Source organism: Tiliqua scincoides, chromosome 1, assembly GCF_035046505.1.
Source record: "Tiliqua scincoides isolate rTilSci1 chromosome 1, rTilSci1.hap2, whole genome shotgun sequence".
Taxonomy (NCBI): Eukaryota; Metazoa; Chordata; class Lepidosauria; order Squamata; family Scincidae; genus Tiliqua; species Tiliqua scincoides.
Genome location: NC_089821.1, coordinates 211,718,911 through 211,737,531, shown reverse-complemented (window position 1 = coordinate 211,737,531; position 18,621 = coordinate 211,718,911). Strand labels below are relative to the sequence as shown.

The 18,621-nt window shown below is 43.8% G+C and overlaps 1 protein-coding gene across 2 annotated transcripts in view; it reads right to left on the bottom strand.

Moving 5' to 3' along the window:
* Positions 1 to 17,478, bottom strand: part of PHACTR2 (phosphatase and actin regulator 2) — a 65,689-nt gene extending 48,211 nt beyond the window's left edge. For both annotated transcript variants that reach the window (XM_066615275.1, XM_066615284.1), the window contains exon 1: positions 17,211 to 17,478. In XM_066615275.1, coding sequence (XP_066471372.1) covers positions 17,211 to 17,253 — 43 coding nt within the window. In that variant the 5' untranslated portion in view covers positions 17,254 to 17,478. The remainder of the gene's footprint in view (positions 1 to 17,210) is intronic.
* Positions 17,479 to 18,621: the final 1,143 nt, after the last annotated feature.

Genomic DNA, 18,621 nt, shown 5'->3' with positions numbered 1-18,621 from the left:
GGTCTAAGTCCACCTCCCAAACCACTACACCATCCTGGCTTTTGATGTGGCTATAACCAATCTTTGTTCCATCTTGGTTAGAGGTTACTGTCCAAATAAATCTGATATTCGGAATGTGACAGAAATTTTTCAATAGAACCGTTTTCAGAGGTTAGGAGATTCTTTCCTCTGGTTCCTCAATGTGAGGAACTAGCTTATTTACAAGCTAGTGGTGCTAGAGGACACAGAGTTGCACCTGGCTTCTGGATGGAGATGGGATGCATTTGGTTATGTACATCTGCAGGCCACTGTTCTATGCCAACACTTTTGTAGTCCTGTTTTCATGGATATAACCATGTGAAACAACAGTCAGGGGTGCTCACACTTTTGTGGCTCGAGAGCTACTTTGAAACCTAGCAAGGCCCGGAGATCTACCAGAGTTTTTTTTACAATGTTCGCGCCATCATAACATATAACATTTATGTGTACAATGTATGTTGGTGTACCTTGAGCCCCACTGAGTATAACAGGACTTACTCCTGAGTAGACATGCCTAGGATTAGGCTGTGAGGCTGCAATCCTAGCCACACTTACCTGGGAGTAAGCCCCATTGAGTACAATGGGCCTTACTCCCGACGTTTCCTTCCAGAGGCACCTGAAGGGGGGGGGGTCAGCACTCCACGATCTACTCATTTTGCCTCGCGATCTACCGGTAGATCGCGATCCACCTATTGAGCACCCCTGGTCTAAGTATTGGTTATCTAGAACTCTTGAAATTGCAACTAAGGATGTGTACATGAAATAACTACATATCCTTCCCCTGTTTTCTCCTGCCTCAACTTCTCTTCCTTTCCTCTAATGTCTCTCTTTTCAGATTTTGGAGTGCTATGGGGAAAAGAGGGAGCTGTTTCTTTAATCGGCATAATGGACCATGCACACAGATGATACTATGCTAACAAATACAGCTTGACAGGAGACCCAGGAGAAGGGAAAATTTCCAGCAACAGAACGACACTGCACCTGGGACACCATGGAAAAATAAATGGTAGCCATCGGAGGCAGCTGCACAGAGGGGCTCTCTTGCTCACTAGACAAGGTCGGCACCGACCCCCAATTTCAAATGGATTCTATTTGTTGCACACTTAATTCATTTTTGAACCCATCAAAAATGAACCAAATGGGACACATTTTGCTTATTTTGCATCCATCCATAAAAGAAATGTACACCTGTAAGGTGAAAAAATGCTCTAATGCAAGGAAATTATTAATGCTTTGAATATGCCACAAAGGAAATTACTGGATTTGCTACTAAATCAATAAGCAAGGTAGAATAAGGGGTACATTTTCTTTAGACCTGCAAAAAATAAAAAATTGATGTCTATGAATATAGAAATGTCTAAAATACTAAAAAGATGTCATGTTTCACATCACATTACCTATTCTGTACAAGGATCATCCTTCGTTTATTAGACCATGTTAACATCAATATTTCTAAAATGCAGCACAGAAACAGTACACTGAGAAGTTAAGATTGATAGATTCAAATCCAATTTAAAAGGATGTTACAAAGCATTTGGTTTCCAAGCAAATGCAGAAGACCTGGTACATGCGGTTCTCCCTGGTCTTATTTACTTGACTGTATTCTCCCCCCATAACAATAACAACAACAACAACAACTAGGCATTTATTTGTCGCCTTTCTGGTCATCGGATTACTCCTCTGACTTTATTCAAGGTGGTTTACATAGGCAGGTGTTTCTAAATCCCTCAAGGGGATTTTTACAATCATAGAGGTTCTCTCTTTCAAGAACCAACAACATTTCAGAATGGATCTTCCTGGTTTGGTCTCACTTCTGGCCTCCAGTTCTCCCACGCAGTCTGACAAGCAGCTCCATCCTTCACATGGAGGGCAGCCAAGACGCTTCTTGCTCACAGCAAGAGCAGGTGGAATCACTCAGCTGGTGCTTCAAGGTCTTGCCATTCTCAGCAGTTCAGGGAGCTGCTGGTGTCCTCAAACTGGCGACCTTCTAATGTCATCTTTGGGCTAATGTAGGCTCTACCCTCTAGACCAGACCTCCTGCCCAGAACAAGCCATTACCAGAAAAGGAATACTATACTGCAATAGTTCTCAAACTTTTAGCACTGGAACCACTTTTTAGAATGAGAATCTGTCAGGACCCACCAGAAGTGACATCATCAAGCATGAAAATTTTTAACAATCCTAGGCTGCAATCCTACCCACACTTACCCAGGAGTAAGCCCCACTGACTATCATTGTTAAAAGAATATACATAGTAGCGAGTGTATTGAAATAGCAGAAGATAGGATGTGGTGTTAGCAGTGGCCCCTTTAAGGGTTAAGGCCTGGGCATTCAGCAGAGGTGTGCCGCACAGCTGCAGCCACTTGAAGGCAATAGGGCCCTCAGGCATAAAACCTGATGAAGGGAGAGTTTGGTGTGGGTAGGAGGAAAGTGTGAGACTGGATTAATGGATCACTGATGGGTGAATGGACTTTGGAGACACTGAGATTGGTATTTGGTTGCCACACCCAAGGCCTGCTGAGGACCAAAGTTTGCCTATAGTGGTGGGAGGAGCTGCTGGTAGGAAAGGGAAAACAAAAGAAAATATTTCTTTACTCAGCGTGTGGTCGGTCTGTGGAACTCCTTGCCACAGGATGTGGTGATGGCGTCTAGCCTAGACGCCTTTAAAAGGGGATTGGACAAGTTTCTGGAGAAAAAATCCATTATGGGGTACAAGCCATGATGTGTATGCGCAACCTCCTGATTTTAGAAATGGGTTATGTCAGAATGCCAGATGCAAGGGAGGGCACAAGGATGAGGTCTCTTGTTATCTGGTGTGCTCCCTGGGGCATTTGGTGGGCCGCTGTGAGATACAGGAAGCTGGACTAGATGGGCCTATGGCCTGATCCAGTGGGGCTGTTCTTATGTTATGTTCTTAAGGGAGGAAGGAGGACCTCTGCAGGTTAAACAGGTGAGCTACCCTGGTGGTGGGGTCCAGCAGTGCTGCAAGGCAGAACTAGGGTCATTTTGGGGGAAAGAAGGGGAGCTAGTTAGCTGAAAGTGGGCATAATTATCTAGGTGGAGCTTGGCCTTGGAATCTGGCAGAATAGCTTGTTAAAAGTACAGGTCTGTAACATTTTTCCAAGTGCAGTCACATACCATGGTAGCATCAAGTCTAATATATTAAAAATAAAATATTGAAATGAATGGGGACCCACCTGAAAATGGCTTGTGACCCATTTAATGGGTCCTGGCCCACAGTTTGAAAAATACTGGTTTTGAGGAACCCTAAGTTTCATTCACCCAACAAGAAAAATGAAATGCAATGTGACCTCTTCTATTCTGCCCATTTTTCCCTATTTCTAGTTTGTTTCTCCAGACAACTAACACAATATGCAAACATACAAAGTTTAGGAGGCAGTGATAAAGATATTTCCAGTATAAATAATACTGTGTTTTTGAATTTCCTATGCCCTTAAAAAAAAAAACCTGGGCCAGAATGCACACCTAGTTTCTGTAGCTTTCCTGCATTAGTAACATTCACAGGCGATATATGAATTTCCTATAAAAACACACAGCCTCTGAATCAAACCAGGGATAATACTATAAAAAGAATCAGAAGACTTCCATATTTCACCACTTCATAACAGATGCAACCTTGAAGTTTCTGTATACTAATTTCTCTTTGAAGAGAAGATAGAGAAAATTTTGCTCATATTGCAGAAAGGTAGAGACCGTGAATGGTACCCCAAATTTGGGGTCATTCACGAATTCATTCTAGTCATTAATATAATTTGAGTCAATTAGCATAAGCAGATTTGGGAGTGAAGCCTTAGAATTTGTATGGAGAGTCAAGCACCAAACATGGATATAATAGGACTGAATCGCATGTAAAGTCATGTGCACCCATACAAAAGCATGTGGGGAATGTTCATATGCACCATCATGTATGCAAGTGTCTTGTTAAAAACAGCTTGTGTATATGCAATAAAATGGACATTGACAATTTTCATATACAAGTTTTTCAAAAAGAAAATGTTTTTCAGCATTACGTGTGATTTAGTTCCGTTATATCCACGTCTCAACTTTTTCATTTCACAGCACACTGACAAGGTGCTAAAATTTTCAGGGCATACTATTAGGAGTTGTTTTTTTTTTTTACAATTGACAAGGCACACTGCACTGCTGGCAGGAGGCTTGCATCCTAAAGGCTCTACTAATAAATTACCCTCCCTTAAAACTCCTGTGGCACATCTACAAACCATCTGCAGTTGATAATTGCTGAGTAGAATCTACTATGCATTTTAAGGCCTTGAAATTACCCTAAGCTTATTACCCTAAGGCCCAAGTTTAAATAGCCCAAGTTAAATGTGCTAAGCTAATGTTCAGTGAAACAAAAAAGGTTGAAAAATTCCTGTACTAGATAAACAGTACTACAGTAGCAGTATACAGTTACAGTTCCTCAGTACAAACAAGCTAGTTTATTGTTTCCCAACTAGTGGTACTAGTACTACTGCTGGTGCGTAAGGTGGTGATAAACTCTGAGCTAGTTAATCAGACGTGGCAGGCATTCATGGCAGTAGTTTTTAAACACCTTACAAAACAGTACACTTATCCTTTCGGTGAAACGTAGGTTCTAAAAGCTCACCCATGAACCAGTCCATTCTTTCTACCTCAGGAATACCTAGGTGACTCACGTAGCTTTCTTGCCAGCTCACAGTTCAATGAGTACATGTGTCTGGCTTATATCCTGCTTATTGCCATTACAGAAGGAATAGAATTTCCAAATTGAATTTTTAATACATTTTCAGCAGGAGGAATGAAGAATGGGTCAGTGAGTTAGAGTTAGAGCTGTGATTTTTAATGGCCAGAGTGTGGAATCAGATGAGATTTTTTTGGAGCAGCTCAGGTACTAGACCTGGTATGTTTTGATGAATTAGATGCAGAGAACCTAATGAATCAGAGCATGGGATAAAGTGGGGGGGGGGAACCAATACCCCATCCCTGCTCAACATATCCAATACCTAATTATATTAATAATGTATCCTAATGTCAAGGGAGAATTACCAAATTGACAGGGAAGGAATTCAGTCCCCCGCTCCCCTCCATATTCATAGACTTGGTATCTGTGGGCCTGGTTCTCTACACCCATTAACTTTGATTACCACGTTCTTACCACTGGCACCAAGAGAAAATGTTTCTTCCTTTTACTGAATGCTATAAGTTCCTGCTTCCTGTTGTTCGATTAGTCTCTTCAAGTGTTTAGTCTGCCTGCCTGCATGTTCTGCTAAAAGCCTTTATGCTTATAGCATTTGGTTAAAAGAACCTAAATAAAGTTAATTGGTGCAAGGGGCACAGAGATTGGGTTCCCCCAGCTGGAATGGATCCTCCACAGATACTGCGGGCAGGGGGGAGGGGGGAGAAACATGCCTATGCTCAAGGATGGCAAGACGAAAGAAGAACTGCTAAAAGGGGCTAGTCTGAGGGACAATAAGACCAGTATATTTTCTGTCCAGAGGCAAACATATCTAGTCTTACTTTCTACTTAGAACAGCAATATAAGCACAAATCTAGTTTACAGAGAGAAGTAGGGCTTGATCAATGGTGAACATTGCCCTAAGAGGCTAACCATAACTTTTAGTAATGTTAACACATACTAGAGAACCTGTGTGATTTGGTAGAGAAGCATGCACATAAGATGTGCAGCACTACATCCACTTAATCTGTATTTTACTTCAAGAGTAAGAAACAACTTGATAAGATACAACTTGACAAGACACAAGAATCACTAATTTTGCTATAAATGTTTTTGCTAATTGCCTTGAAAAAGAACAGATTTTGTTGTGTCTGAATTTGAACGTCAAGTAACTTGAAAGCTGACATGTTGCTGTAATGATATAAAATCTGTGTGAAATGCTGAGAATTACCTGTGTCTGTTTCTCCAGAGAAGGTCATTCTAAATTAAACTCAGTACTGTATTGCCTTGGCACCTAAAAGTTCTGTCTGTGTATCCACTGTATTAGATATTTCATTAGTGGAAAACTTGGGGATGTTGCAAGCTGGCATTTATAAACCACAGATAAGCCAAACCCCAACAAAATCTTTAGCAAATTCCTATTTTCAGGGTGAAACTACATGTATGCCTAGCGTATGTCTAGAAAACCCAACAATTTATCCACTGCAAAGCAGCAAGGGAGAAGTGATTTAGAGGAGTAGCAGCAGGTGGCAGGCAGTGGGACACTCTTTCAGTGGGACACTCATCACCCTTTCAGTCTTGTTTCCCATCGGAACACACAGCTAGAAACTCTGATCTCACTCTGCTTTTTCCAGCCAAAGAGAAAAGCATCCTTTTCTGACTTCAACTTCTTTGCTACAAATCCTCCCCTTCCATATGGGGAAATGGTACCTAAGATTCCACGTTTGCTACAATCGTGTGTTCTATCCTCAGTAGAGTGCAGTGGTGGTTCCATCAGCAATCTAAATGACCCAAGAAGGTGAGAGAGCGGTGCATAAAGATATGAGTATTTCTGTCATATGCTTCCCAGCTAGTGCTACAAATCTGTCTTTGAACTGGACCAGGAACAGGGAGGTTCTTACAGTAGCAATGATACACAGCAATATTTTTTTTTATAAGCACAGGGAAAATACAGGGAAAAAGTGTACTCACGAACATACCTACTTAGGTTGCATCAGTCCAGAAAAGACTTCAGCAGCCACAAGATAGTTGCATCCCCTTCACTGGCTGTACTCTTAAAATACACTTATTGGTTTTATAACAAGCGGGAAAGTTGTTTACTTGAACTCCTCATGATATTTATTTATAACTGGGAAAAAGGCAGCATTTCAGCTATTCTCTTAAATATCAGAGCAGATTAACATCAGAATTGCAAGTTAACACATGTAGGAGTGAGCTAAAAATCAAAGCTGAACAGGAACAGATTTTATGCTGCAGAGATTCATTCTTCTGATATTTTGGTTGCTGTTGCTCATTTAAACAGCCATACACCCAGGTGGTTTGTTGTAGTCATTTCATATTTCTAGAGCAGCGTTTCTCAATGTTTGGCCCCTGCTGCACCACTTCACATGGTGCAGTGTAAGTACCACCAGAAGTAATGAATGAAGGTCTTGCAATAGCTCATGGCCTATAAAAAGCCTTGTACAAAGCAAGGTCAGCCTTTCCTTAGCTGCCGCTGCTGCATCACAAATGTGAAACAGCAAGCAGTGGAGGGAACCCTCATCCCACAGCTCACGTGAGAGGTGGAACAGTCACCCTCATGCTGAAAGCATCCGTGTCCGGCAAGTGTGGGCTCTAGCAAATCTCTGGAGGGCCAGAGGCTCACTGGAGCCTGGGGGGCTCCCTGCGGGTCAGGTTGGGAGTCCCCAAGGGCCGCAAGTGGCCCCCGGGTCGGGGTTTGGGCACCCCTGCTTTAGACCCAGGGAAGTTTTAGAAGAGTCTTCTTTTATCCTTTGCACTATTCTAGGGGTTCTCAACCGGTGGTATGTGCAGCACTAGTGGTATGCCGGGCAGTGTTGGGTGGTAAGTGCAGCACCCACTGATGGGTAGTTAGGAGATTCCAACAGTGGTAGGAGACTCAGCCTAGTGGGCAGAGCTCTAGCACATGGTTTTCACATGCTTGATAAAGCCCTCCCTCCTGCCTGAGCCTCTTACCACCATTGGAAGCTCCCATTGCAGTCTCCAAATTTAGAAGTAACTGGCGATGACATCAACACCAGTTACTTCCAGTGGTACTTCTGGAGCATGTCCGAGCAAGCGGTATGTCGTGGAAACTGGTATTGGCAACCTTCAGTCTCGAAAGACTATGGTATCGCGCTCTGAAAGGTGGTTCTGGCACAGCGTCTAGTGTGGCTGAAATGGCCAATCCGGGAGTGACAATCCCTTCCACACCGGGAGCAAGTGCAGTCTGTCCCTGGTCTGTCTCCCTGGCTATGGGCCTTCCTTCTTTGCCTCTTTGCCTCAGACTGTTGGCCAAGTGTCTCTTCAAACTGGGAAAGGCCATGCTGCACAGCCTGCCTCCAAGCGGGCCGCTCAGAGGCCAGGGTTTCCCACTTGTTGAGGTCCATCCCTAAGGCCTTCAGATCCCTCTTGCAGATGTCCTTGTATCGCAGCTGTGGTCTACCTGTAGGGCGCTTTCCTTGCACGAGTTCTCCATAGAGGAGATCCTTTGGGATCCGGCCATCATCCATTCTCAGAACATGACCGAGCCAACGCAGGCGTCTCTGTTTCAGCAGTGAATACATGCTAGGGATTCCAGCACGTTCCAGGACTGTGTTGTTTGGAACTTTGTCCTGCCAGGTGATGCCGAGGATGCGTCGGAGGCAGCGCATGTGGAAAGCGCTCAGTTTCCTCTCCTGTTGTGAGCGAAGAGTCCATGACTCGCTGCAGTACAGAAGTGTACTCAGGACGCAAGCTCTGTAGACCTGGATCTTGGTATGTTCCGTCAGCTTCTTGTTGGACCAGACTCTCTTTGTGAGTCTGGAAAACGTGGTAGCTGCTTTACCGATGCGCTTGTTTAGCTCGGTATCGAGAGAAAGAGTGTTGGAGATCGTTGAGCCAAGGTACACAAAGTCATGGACAACCTCCAGTTCATGCTCAGAGATTGTAATGCAGGGAGGTGAGTCCACATCCTGAACCATGACCTGTGTTTTCTTCAGGCTGATTGTCAGTCCAAAATCTTGGCAGGCCTTGCTAAAACGATCCATGAGCTGCTGGAGATCTTTGGCAGAGTGGGTAGTGACAGCTGCATCGTCGGCAAAGAGGAAGTCACGCAGACATTTCAGCTGGACTGGTCGTGGAAGCAGCACTTAGAAATACTGCACTATTTGCTAATTGGGTAAGAGGCACTTTTTCAAGTGGGTGCTCCTCTTATTTAGCAGGGGGAGAGTAACTGGTCCTCCTCACCCCAGCAGTGTCTTTTCTAGTGGCTGTCTGCTGGTGTTGCATCTTTTTAGATTGTGAGCCCTTTTGGGACAGGGAGCCATTAGTTACTTGATTTTTCTCTATAAACCGCTGAATGAACTTTTGTTGAAAAGCAGTATAAATACTGTTAATAATAATAATAATAATAATAATAATAATAATATTCCCCTTCCCTTTCTTGCTTGGTTAAGTGACAAGGAACTTTCCTGATATGATTACATTTGCATATTTGCATTATGCAGGAGTAAAAGAACCAGCTCAGCCCTGGGACATTCTGCCACAAGAAAAACAAGATCATTCAACTTCAGCCAACAAAAGACCAATGGGAACCTCTGGAGTCATCCATCAAATCCTAAGCCAATTCAATTTGCATGCCACCTCGTATCAAACAGGGTGCAGCAACCAACTCTAAATTAAATTATCTAGTCCATGAACCCCACCTCAGGTCTAATTTAATTAGAAGGAAGTTGAACCAGCTCAACCCTGAGGAAACTGATTGTAAAAATCAAACCTGAAAAAACAAAATGATGGACAGAAACAAGTCCTGCTGGGTCAAAGACTGTGCTTTCCTCTTATACTCCCAGGAACTAGAATAAATTAGGTATAGTAGTGCCATTTTAACTGCAACTTTACAGCAAATGCAACCATCCTCTTCCTCCAACTATAAGCATGTCCCCCCAAATAGTACTGAATTTACAGGTTTATCTGACTCGCTCACCTTTTCACAAGGAAGTGCCTTCTGGTTGGAGATAAGTGCTGTTTACAGCAGCATAGAGGTCTGCAGAGGGGGTTGTGAGCCCTCCAAACCCTGCAGAAGGCCAGTGCTGCCCTCCAGGTGAGTTTAAAAGCTCCTTGCTCCTAGCAGCATTGCGATTGCTGGGACGCTGTCAAGGAACTCATTTCTGGGCCACTCCCCTTAACGGGGAATGACCCTCTTTCAGTTCCCCTGGTGCGTCATGACCCACTAGTTTGAGAACCGTTGATTTAATGTATTGAGAACCGTCACCTTTCATTTACCTAATTAATAGGATAACTGAAATGATGACATTCTTGTTTGTTATAATGGTTAACCTGATTCACTGATAGTGATAACATTGTGGTCACTGGGGCTTGGCGATTTGATTCTGCCATGCTGTTGCTCTGGCAGCTGCACTGGCTGCCCACTCAAGTCAGAGCCCAATTTAAAGGGTCGGTGATTACTTTTAAAGCCCTATATGGCTACCTTAATCCTTTGTAATCCTGCCCATTCCCCAAGATCATCAGGTAAGACCCTATTTAGAATAAAGCTGCCATCTGAGGCTAAAAGGATGGCAACAAGATTCAGGATCTTCTAGGTTGCACCACTACATTTATGGAATGATCTTCCAGAAGACCCGAGGATGGCCCTCTCTTTATATGGTTTCCAGCAGGATTTAAAAACATTTATTTTAGTTAGCATTTGATGAGGGACGATCCTCTTGGTTACCATTTTTTAGTCACTGTTTATAGGTTCTGTTATGGAGTGCTGCTTTTATGGGTTTTTATTTTGCAGCTGTTAGGTGTTTTAGGGCCCAGTCCTATCCAACTTTCCAACACCAGTGCAACCATAACGCAACAAATGTTCCCATACCTTGACTGCCTCCCCACCACAGGATGCAGTGCATGCCCCATTGGTATGGCTGCACTGGTGTTGGAAGACTGGATAGGATGGGGCCCTTTATCCACTCCGATGGTATTGCTGTTAGCTAGTTTTCATGTTACCTGTTACTTGCATTGTACTTTTTATATTCTGTTTTAATCATTTTAAATTATGTTTTTATTATGTTGTATGCCACTTTGAGCTGTGGAAACATAGAATAAATCTTTTTAAAATATAAATAAAGAACAGTGCTCTATTCAAATTATCTATGTCAGCTAATTGGATTTACTTGGGCAGTGGTGCCTGCAGAAACGTCTAGCTTTTCACACATTTAGAGGTAATTATTTAAATACATGTGTTCAAATCCATAGTTACATAGGTTGTCCCTATTGCAAAAGCTTTTGACATAATTCATTCTTCTCAAAATATTTTGAATCCTGGAACACAGTAGTGGGTGTGCTGTGCTCAAACAGCATTGGGATTGTTCATTATTTTTAAAAATACAGGTGGACTTCAAGTGACACACCACACTAAAAAAAAATCAGTGAAATGTTGAAATGTAAATTATAATATGTGCATTCTTCTGAGAGAAAAGATGCACTACCTTTGAGGTTCCAGGGGAATTTGTCGCTACAAGCCTCTTCTGGCAGAGACAGACATGCATGTTGAGTTCTTGCATGTTTACACAGGTCATCTCTTATAGGTACAGCTCTCAAAATTTACCCACAATCAGCATAGCCTTCAAGCCATGGATGAGCAATGATTTGAAACCAGGTAAGTCCAAACCCTTTCCTAGGATGCCACTTCTAAATTATCTTGTCAGAAATGGCTATCATCAATGCAGAATCATAGTGGAGGCACATAAGGAGTTCTGTTTGTCTGCTCATTAGGTGCTTGTGGCTGCAATCCTAACCACACTTTCCTGAGAGTAAGCCCCATTGAACAAAATAGGACTTACTTCTGAGTAGACCTGGTTAGGATTGTGCCCTGTGTTATTCTATGCAATTCCAGCATACACTAACTACCTGCTGAAAGAAAAGACTGTGTCACAGGGCCAAAGACTACCTTTATAGCCTATCTTTAAGTAGTGGCTAGTAACATGGTTGTCCAGTCAGCACAAGACCAGCTTCCTCTATGTGCACATAAGAAAAATGCTTTTGCAATTTTCATAAACAGGAAGTCTCTAACCCCAGGAGATCCAAGAGTGAACTGGCTGAAAAGCAAGCTGACATTTGACCCAAGATAATGCCTTCATTGACTGCCAAACACAACAAACAGCAGGATTCTATGGACTCATAACTGGCAACAGGAGAGAGGAAACAGATTTTTTAGTTCCATCTTCCCAATGTAAGAAAACACCCTGACAAATCAAAAGGCTTGATTACCAAACAACCAGGACCAAGGCATCAAACAATTACTTTGTAAAGAATTGCCAGCTGGTTTCATTTTCTTCCAATTACCACAAAGGTGCTTTGGATTTTGCTAAACAGATTAAAAAAACCATGAAGGGGCTCCACTCCCCCAATACCACTGACATTGTAATACAGAGCATCTAATCCATTCAATTTCCCTTAACTTTAGAAACATCACAGTGGGGCATGCAAAGAAAAGTAAATGCTATTTAAAAAATCCAATCCACTTTACATCTGAAATGGAGCACACAGGTTTACAGATAAACACTAAAACCAAAAATACAATTGAAACATAATCTTATGGTTTGTCACTTAAAGTTAGATAGCTAAAAAATGCAATATGGCACACCAACACAAAAAACCTGCCTAAAAGCCATGTTCCACAACAGCCAGTTCCACAACTGGCTGATTTGAGGTACTGAATAAATGATTACATCTTTTACCCTGTCCAAAAATCTATATATATTATCCTACATATTTTTTAAAGCCAGACTTCTAGTTTTTGTTTTACCTGTCTTTTTCAAAGCTGTCTGTGTTTGCCATAATCTTTAAAAAAAGTTACTCAACTCATTGTCATTGTATTTTACTACTCAGCAGTTAACACATGCTTGATCCTTGTGGGTTTGCACTGACACACAGGTTTGCTCCCAGTCAGGACTGGCCTACCCATGAGACCTGCTGAAGCAGTAGTTTCAAGCAGTGGACTGAGGGAGAAAAAGAACTGGCAGGGCTGCCGTGTGCTCCAAGTCCAAATGCTTCATTCCGCAAGACAAGGATAACTCTGCTGCAGGATCTCCTCCTGGTTCACTCAGATTTTTTTTCCTCAAAACAGGTTAGGCAAGCATTCCAGGAGAGGAAGAGGAATCTTCTGCTGCAAGCATCCTTGCCCAACCAGTTTGAAAAAGGGGCTGAGAGAACTAAGAAGATGCAGGGCAGCAAAGGTAAGACGGGGGGGGGGGGTTTCCATGATTGCTCTGGCACTACTGCATCTCTGCTCACCCAATCACTCTGTCCAAGTGGGCCTGCTGAGCATGCTAGCAGCAGAAAGGACTTTCTCTTTCACTTCCAGTATACTCCATCCAATCTGATATGAAGAAGTAGGTAAGGAGGAGGTGGTAGTGGCACAACATTAAAAGAAAGAGAGGGTGGAAATTTTGCACGACACTTCATGCACCAGCTCAAATTGGGTCAGGCCTGTACAACCCAACCACTGACATATACAGATAAGGGACCAAGGCACAAGACAAGCTGTTTGACTGTTCAGACAGAAGTTTTTTCCTTGGCTGCTTCCAAATCTTTGAATGCATTATTGATACTACCATTCTAAAAACTATTTTGGAGCCCCACAGTTAAAAGAAAAAAGGCTCCCTTCAGTGATCTGACAAAAGTGTGAATAAATTTTTGCTAGCTGGAATGTCAAATTTAGAGATTTTTTTGGAGCCAGCCTTTAACCAAGACCATTCACAATACTGCTATCTATTAAATCTCAACTTTTAGATCTGCAATTTCCAACCAGTGTGCTCTGGCACACAGGTGTGCTGTGGGAGGGTCATTTATTAGTAGGAACGCTGGAGGATGCAAGTCTCCCATTTTCAACACAGTGTGCCTTGTCAATTTTACTGCCTTGTCAGTGTGCCAAGAGATGAAAAAGATTGAAAATCACTGATTTAGATGAAGCATTTGACACACACTTGTAGACAAATAGCAGTATGTCACAAGAACTGTTTGGATGGCAGACAGAGATCTGTAAGGGGTGCAAAAAAGCAGGACATTAGAATATCTAAGCCTACATGGATTTCAGTCAGAAGTCTTTCCCCAGTCCCTCTTTCAATTGGTCAGGGACCAACTGAAGGGCCATGTGCATGGAAAATGTGTGTTCCACCACAAAGTTACCATTCTTTCAAAAGGCTATAGTAACACATTGTACATGCCTTGAACACTTAGGTTAGAACAAATTAAAAACATAATTTAAAAACAGATAAAAGCATATTAACAAATCATAAAAACAGTAGTCAGATAAAAGTAGTCAGGTAAAAAGAGCATAGAGCAGCAAATCATAAAAGAATCAGGCCTGTAGCCAGGTATTTAAAAAGATATTAAAAGATTTTGAAAAGATGTTAAAAAAGGTCAAGAACTCAAAACACCTGTCTAAACAGAAGGGTCTTCAGGCCTCTCCGAAAAGTCTCAAGAGAGGGAGCCATTCTTAAGTCAAGGGGAAGGGAATTCCATAGCGCTGGTGCTACTACAGAGAAGGCCCTATTTCTTACTGCCGCCCCATGTACCTCCCTAGGTGGTGGCACTTGTAAAAAGGCCTTCTGTGATGACCTAAGAGGACGAGCCGGATTGTCCGGTAGTAGGCGATCTCTAAGATACCCTGGGAAGGGTTGATGGCTGGAATCAAATTGCATTCGCAAAGGGTCATAGTTGGCCCAAGGGCTGCTGGTTACCAATTTTATTTACCACCAGCCTTTGTTCTGGGTGGTTTCTTTCTAAAATATTACAGAAGTCTTAACCAATGTTGGTAACAAGTGAACTTTTCTAAGAGTTTAGTAAGTCAGAGCATAGGATTAGCAAATTCTCCATCAAGTGAATTAAGTTGTACAAAGATCAGAGTAGAACTTCTTGTAAGAATTTATCTTCTTTACATGTTAGTTAATGAAACTTTACTAAGTGTAAACTACTAAACGTCTCAGATCTAAGGCCCAATAAGAAGATTTCAGTTGCCTTTATTTCTTGATCCAGTAATCTAAGTAAGAAATTCCTATATCTTACACCATAAAATAGACTTGTCACACTTAAAGCATGGCAGTATAAGTCATTTAAAACTTTGTTTGGGATGAACTTAGGAATGCTGTACAATTGATGCAGATTTTAATACTGGATTTGCTTTTATTTTAATATGGGTGCACTGATCAATTTAGAAAGAGGCAGATAATTCAAGATAGAGGAAGGAATATACGTAAATCTCCCCCTTCTGGATTTTCAAAAACTTGATAATGTGTGGAAGGTGAAGAAGTGCTGCCCATTGGCTGCCCATTCATTTCCGGGCCCAATTCAAAGTGCTGGTTTTGACCTTTAAAGCTCTATACTGCTCTGGGCCTCCCACCCGTTCTCCTCTGAGTTCCATGAACCAGAGATAGAGATGGGAATATGAAAACAAGAGCTGAAATGGTCAATTCCCTGGCACAGTCCAGTTTTTCCTTTCCTTCCAGCCTCCCTCAAAAAAATCCAGCCAGGAAATTAGGTCAGACTGAACCAGAGGCAATAGGGAAAGGAACCAGACTCTTGTACATTCTGACTTGACTTGCCCCTTCCCTTCTGGGGAAGATGAAAGTGGGTGGACAAATTGGACCAGGGTGCACAAATGAGAGGACAAATACACCACCAGACATGGTGCTTAAGTTCTCACTTTTGGCCTCAATCCTCATTTAGGCAATGCAAAAGACGATGGTGGCTGTGCTCAAATTGGCTACCACTAAAGACAGTAGATATTATTTATGAAGTACCTAAAATTGCCAGGCCCTGTTCAAAGAGTGCAGCAGAACACTACAAAACTACTACCAGAGAAGGAAAATAAGTTTGATTTACACTTCCTAGGTCCACTATACAGCTCTGTTTGGGGCACATGTAACAGCACCTTGCCAACAGTTTGCTCCACTCCCCAAAACCACACCAAACTACTCCCAAGTTCCAAACATAGCTTGCCATATCACTCAGAGTCTATTGGTAAGAGGAGAAAAATGAACAGCTCCACTACGCATACAAAATTAGATATTTACACATTCAACAGATTACACAAGATCTCATTACAAAGAGCTGGTTCTGACATTCTGTTGTTGCAGGGAAGGAAACAGGAAGCACAAGGACCTGACAGTTCCTGCTCTCCTGCATCTGTCACACATCATCTCCTCTGAAGTAGAAGCCTCCAGGGAGGGGTTGCCCACCTCTTCACAAAAGGAGGTGTGAAATCCTACAAGCACACTACACACATTTAAAAAAATAAAGATAAGGTATCCACATGCATTCACTGCTGAAACACCAGGATGCCCACAAGATTTGTCTGCCATGTACAGTGCTCAGCTGTTCCAAATCACAGTTATCTGGATTGGAGTTGCATTTGCATATGAGAACTGATGAGATTAATTTACAAAAGGATCATATTTAATAAACAACTGCATTGGTTTTAGGCTGCAATCCTATCCACACTTACCTGGGAGTAAGCCCCATTGACTATAATGGAACTCACTTGTGAGACAACACGCATAGGATTTTATGTGCACTGCTCTTGTATTCTAGTAGGTGTTAACCAATGTGCTATTTACAATATGTATGATTTGAGTGGCTACTCCTTATCGGATATTTTGAAATGTCAGCACACTTGCATGTGTTCCATTAACAACAAAGTCAATGCTGAAGAAAATACTTGCATATATTTAAGGAACCTGCCAGATAACACCTCAAATAAAATGCTCCAACAGTTCCTCCTGCTTTAACGCATTCTTTTTAGAGTGCTTTTCCAGAGGCTGAAAACAATGCTCTGTGTGACTGTTGGGATTTTATTTTTTCCTATTGCACACAATTTTTGGAAAAAGTTAATTGAGAAAAGCTTTTGTCAGAAGGAGAACAGTTTCAGAGCAAGAACATGTTTTGTGCGGGAGAGAGGAAGGAGGAGGCGTTGGCCAAAGATGTGAATTCACTAAGCCTACTACACCAACAACACGCACAAGATAGGAAACTATGCTCCTAGTAAATAACACAATGAGAAGAGCTTGTAGAAGGAGAATCGGAAACTCAGGGCCCAATCCAATCCCATTTTCCAGTGCCGGTGCAGCCAGTGTGTGCTGTGGTGGTGGGGCAGTCACAGAGACCTCCTCAAGGTATGGGAACACTTGTTCCCTTAGCACAGGGCTGCATTGCGGGAAAGTTGGCCAGGATGAGGTCCTCAGCCCGGTGTTTCCTCACTTCCCAGAGAGTTCTTGCTTAGCTCTCCAGCCTGCACCCCAGAGGGGTCCCTCTCCCCCGGGAAGTCCTGGCTTCAGGGGAGGCTTGCAGGGCCCCTCCTTGGAGCCCAAGCAGGGCTGAGCCAGCCCTTTCAAGGGGAGGAGCGGCGGGAGAAAGAGCTGCTCCCGCAAGACCAACTCTGGCTTTGCCCCCGACAAAGAAACCCGCCTGCGGGTGGCCAGCCAGGGAGGGCTTTGTTTGGGGAACGCGTGCCGGCCCCCCCGGGCAGCTCCTGCTCACTCACCACTAGCCTGCTCGGAGAGAGTGGAGACTGACGTCTGGCCCATCCCTGGCGCGGAGAGGGGGCCGGGGCCCCAATCAGGCGGCTCTGCGGGGCCCCGGGGAAGGCGTCCTCGCCCGCCCAGGCTCCCGAGGAAGGCGCATTGCCCCGTCTCCAGGCGTCTCTCTGCGCGGCGGCGCTCCTCGCACAACTTCTGCTGCCTCCTTTTGCGCGCTGGTTGCTGCGCCCTCCTTCCTTCCTCCCTCGTCGCCTCCTCCTCCGCCTCCTGTTGCTGCCGCCCCGCTCGGCCGCCGCATGCCTGTCATTCCTCTATGCAGATTACCCGGGGCAAAGGTAGCGGGGAGGGAGTCCCCAGCTGGTACAGCCACGCCGAGCCCGGCTCAGCCACCCCACGCTCCAGCGGCACCAGCTCTGGGAAGGTGCTGAGATCGCTGAAGCCACCCGACTGACAGCCCAAGCCTAGCCACGCTTTCCTGGGAGTAAGCCCCATTGACTCTAATGGGACTTACTTCTGAGGAGACAGGGATAGGTTTGGGCTGTGAGTTCTTCTCTGCCGAGCCTACTTGTTGCAGTATACACATGCCCCCCCCCCGTACACTCACACGTATGGATGAGTCTTGTACTAGGACCCCAACCCTATCCACTTTTCCAGTGCCAGTGTAGCCACGCCAATGGGGCATGCACTGCATCCTATTGGTGGAGGGACAGTCACAGAGTCCTCCTCAAGGCAAGGGAGCGTTTCTTCCCTTACCTTGGAGCTGCATTTCAACAGCACCGGATCTGGAAAGTTGGATAGGATTGGGTCCTAACTCCTCCACCTCTTATGGGCTTATGCATTCTTAATGCTTAGATCAGTGTTTCTCAAACTATGGATCGGGACCCATTAAGTGGGTCCTGAGCCACTAGGTGGCTTGCAAGCCAATTTCCGATGGGTCCCATTCACTTCAATATTTTGTTTTTTATTATATAAGCCAGTATGCATCTGCATTTGGAGAAATGTTACAGACCTGTACTTTTAACAGGCTACTATGCATATGCTTTAAAGTATGATTTTAAAAAAAATTTAAAAAATTAAAATCCCCTGGGGGCTGGGGATAAGAATAGGCCTTCAGTTTGGCTGTACTTGTCGTAAGAGGCGACTAAACAGCCACCGGGTAGATGGGACTCATCAGCCTGGGAAGGCAGCTCATCTGAGAGAAGGAAAACTCTGATCCCAAACCTCCACTGCCTTGTGGCTACATCCAGTTATGGAAAAGGCTTCAGGAATCAACCTCAAGGCAAAATCCGGAGCCGGAGGCCCTGAGGCAGCTCATGGCTGAACACAGTCACGTTCTGGCAACTCCTGCGACGCCGCTGGAACCAACCGTATTGGCTTCTGCCTTTCCATTGGACCATTTCAGCGACGTGGAGAGGG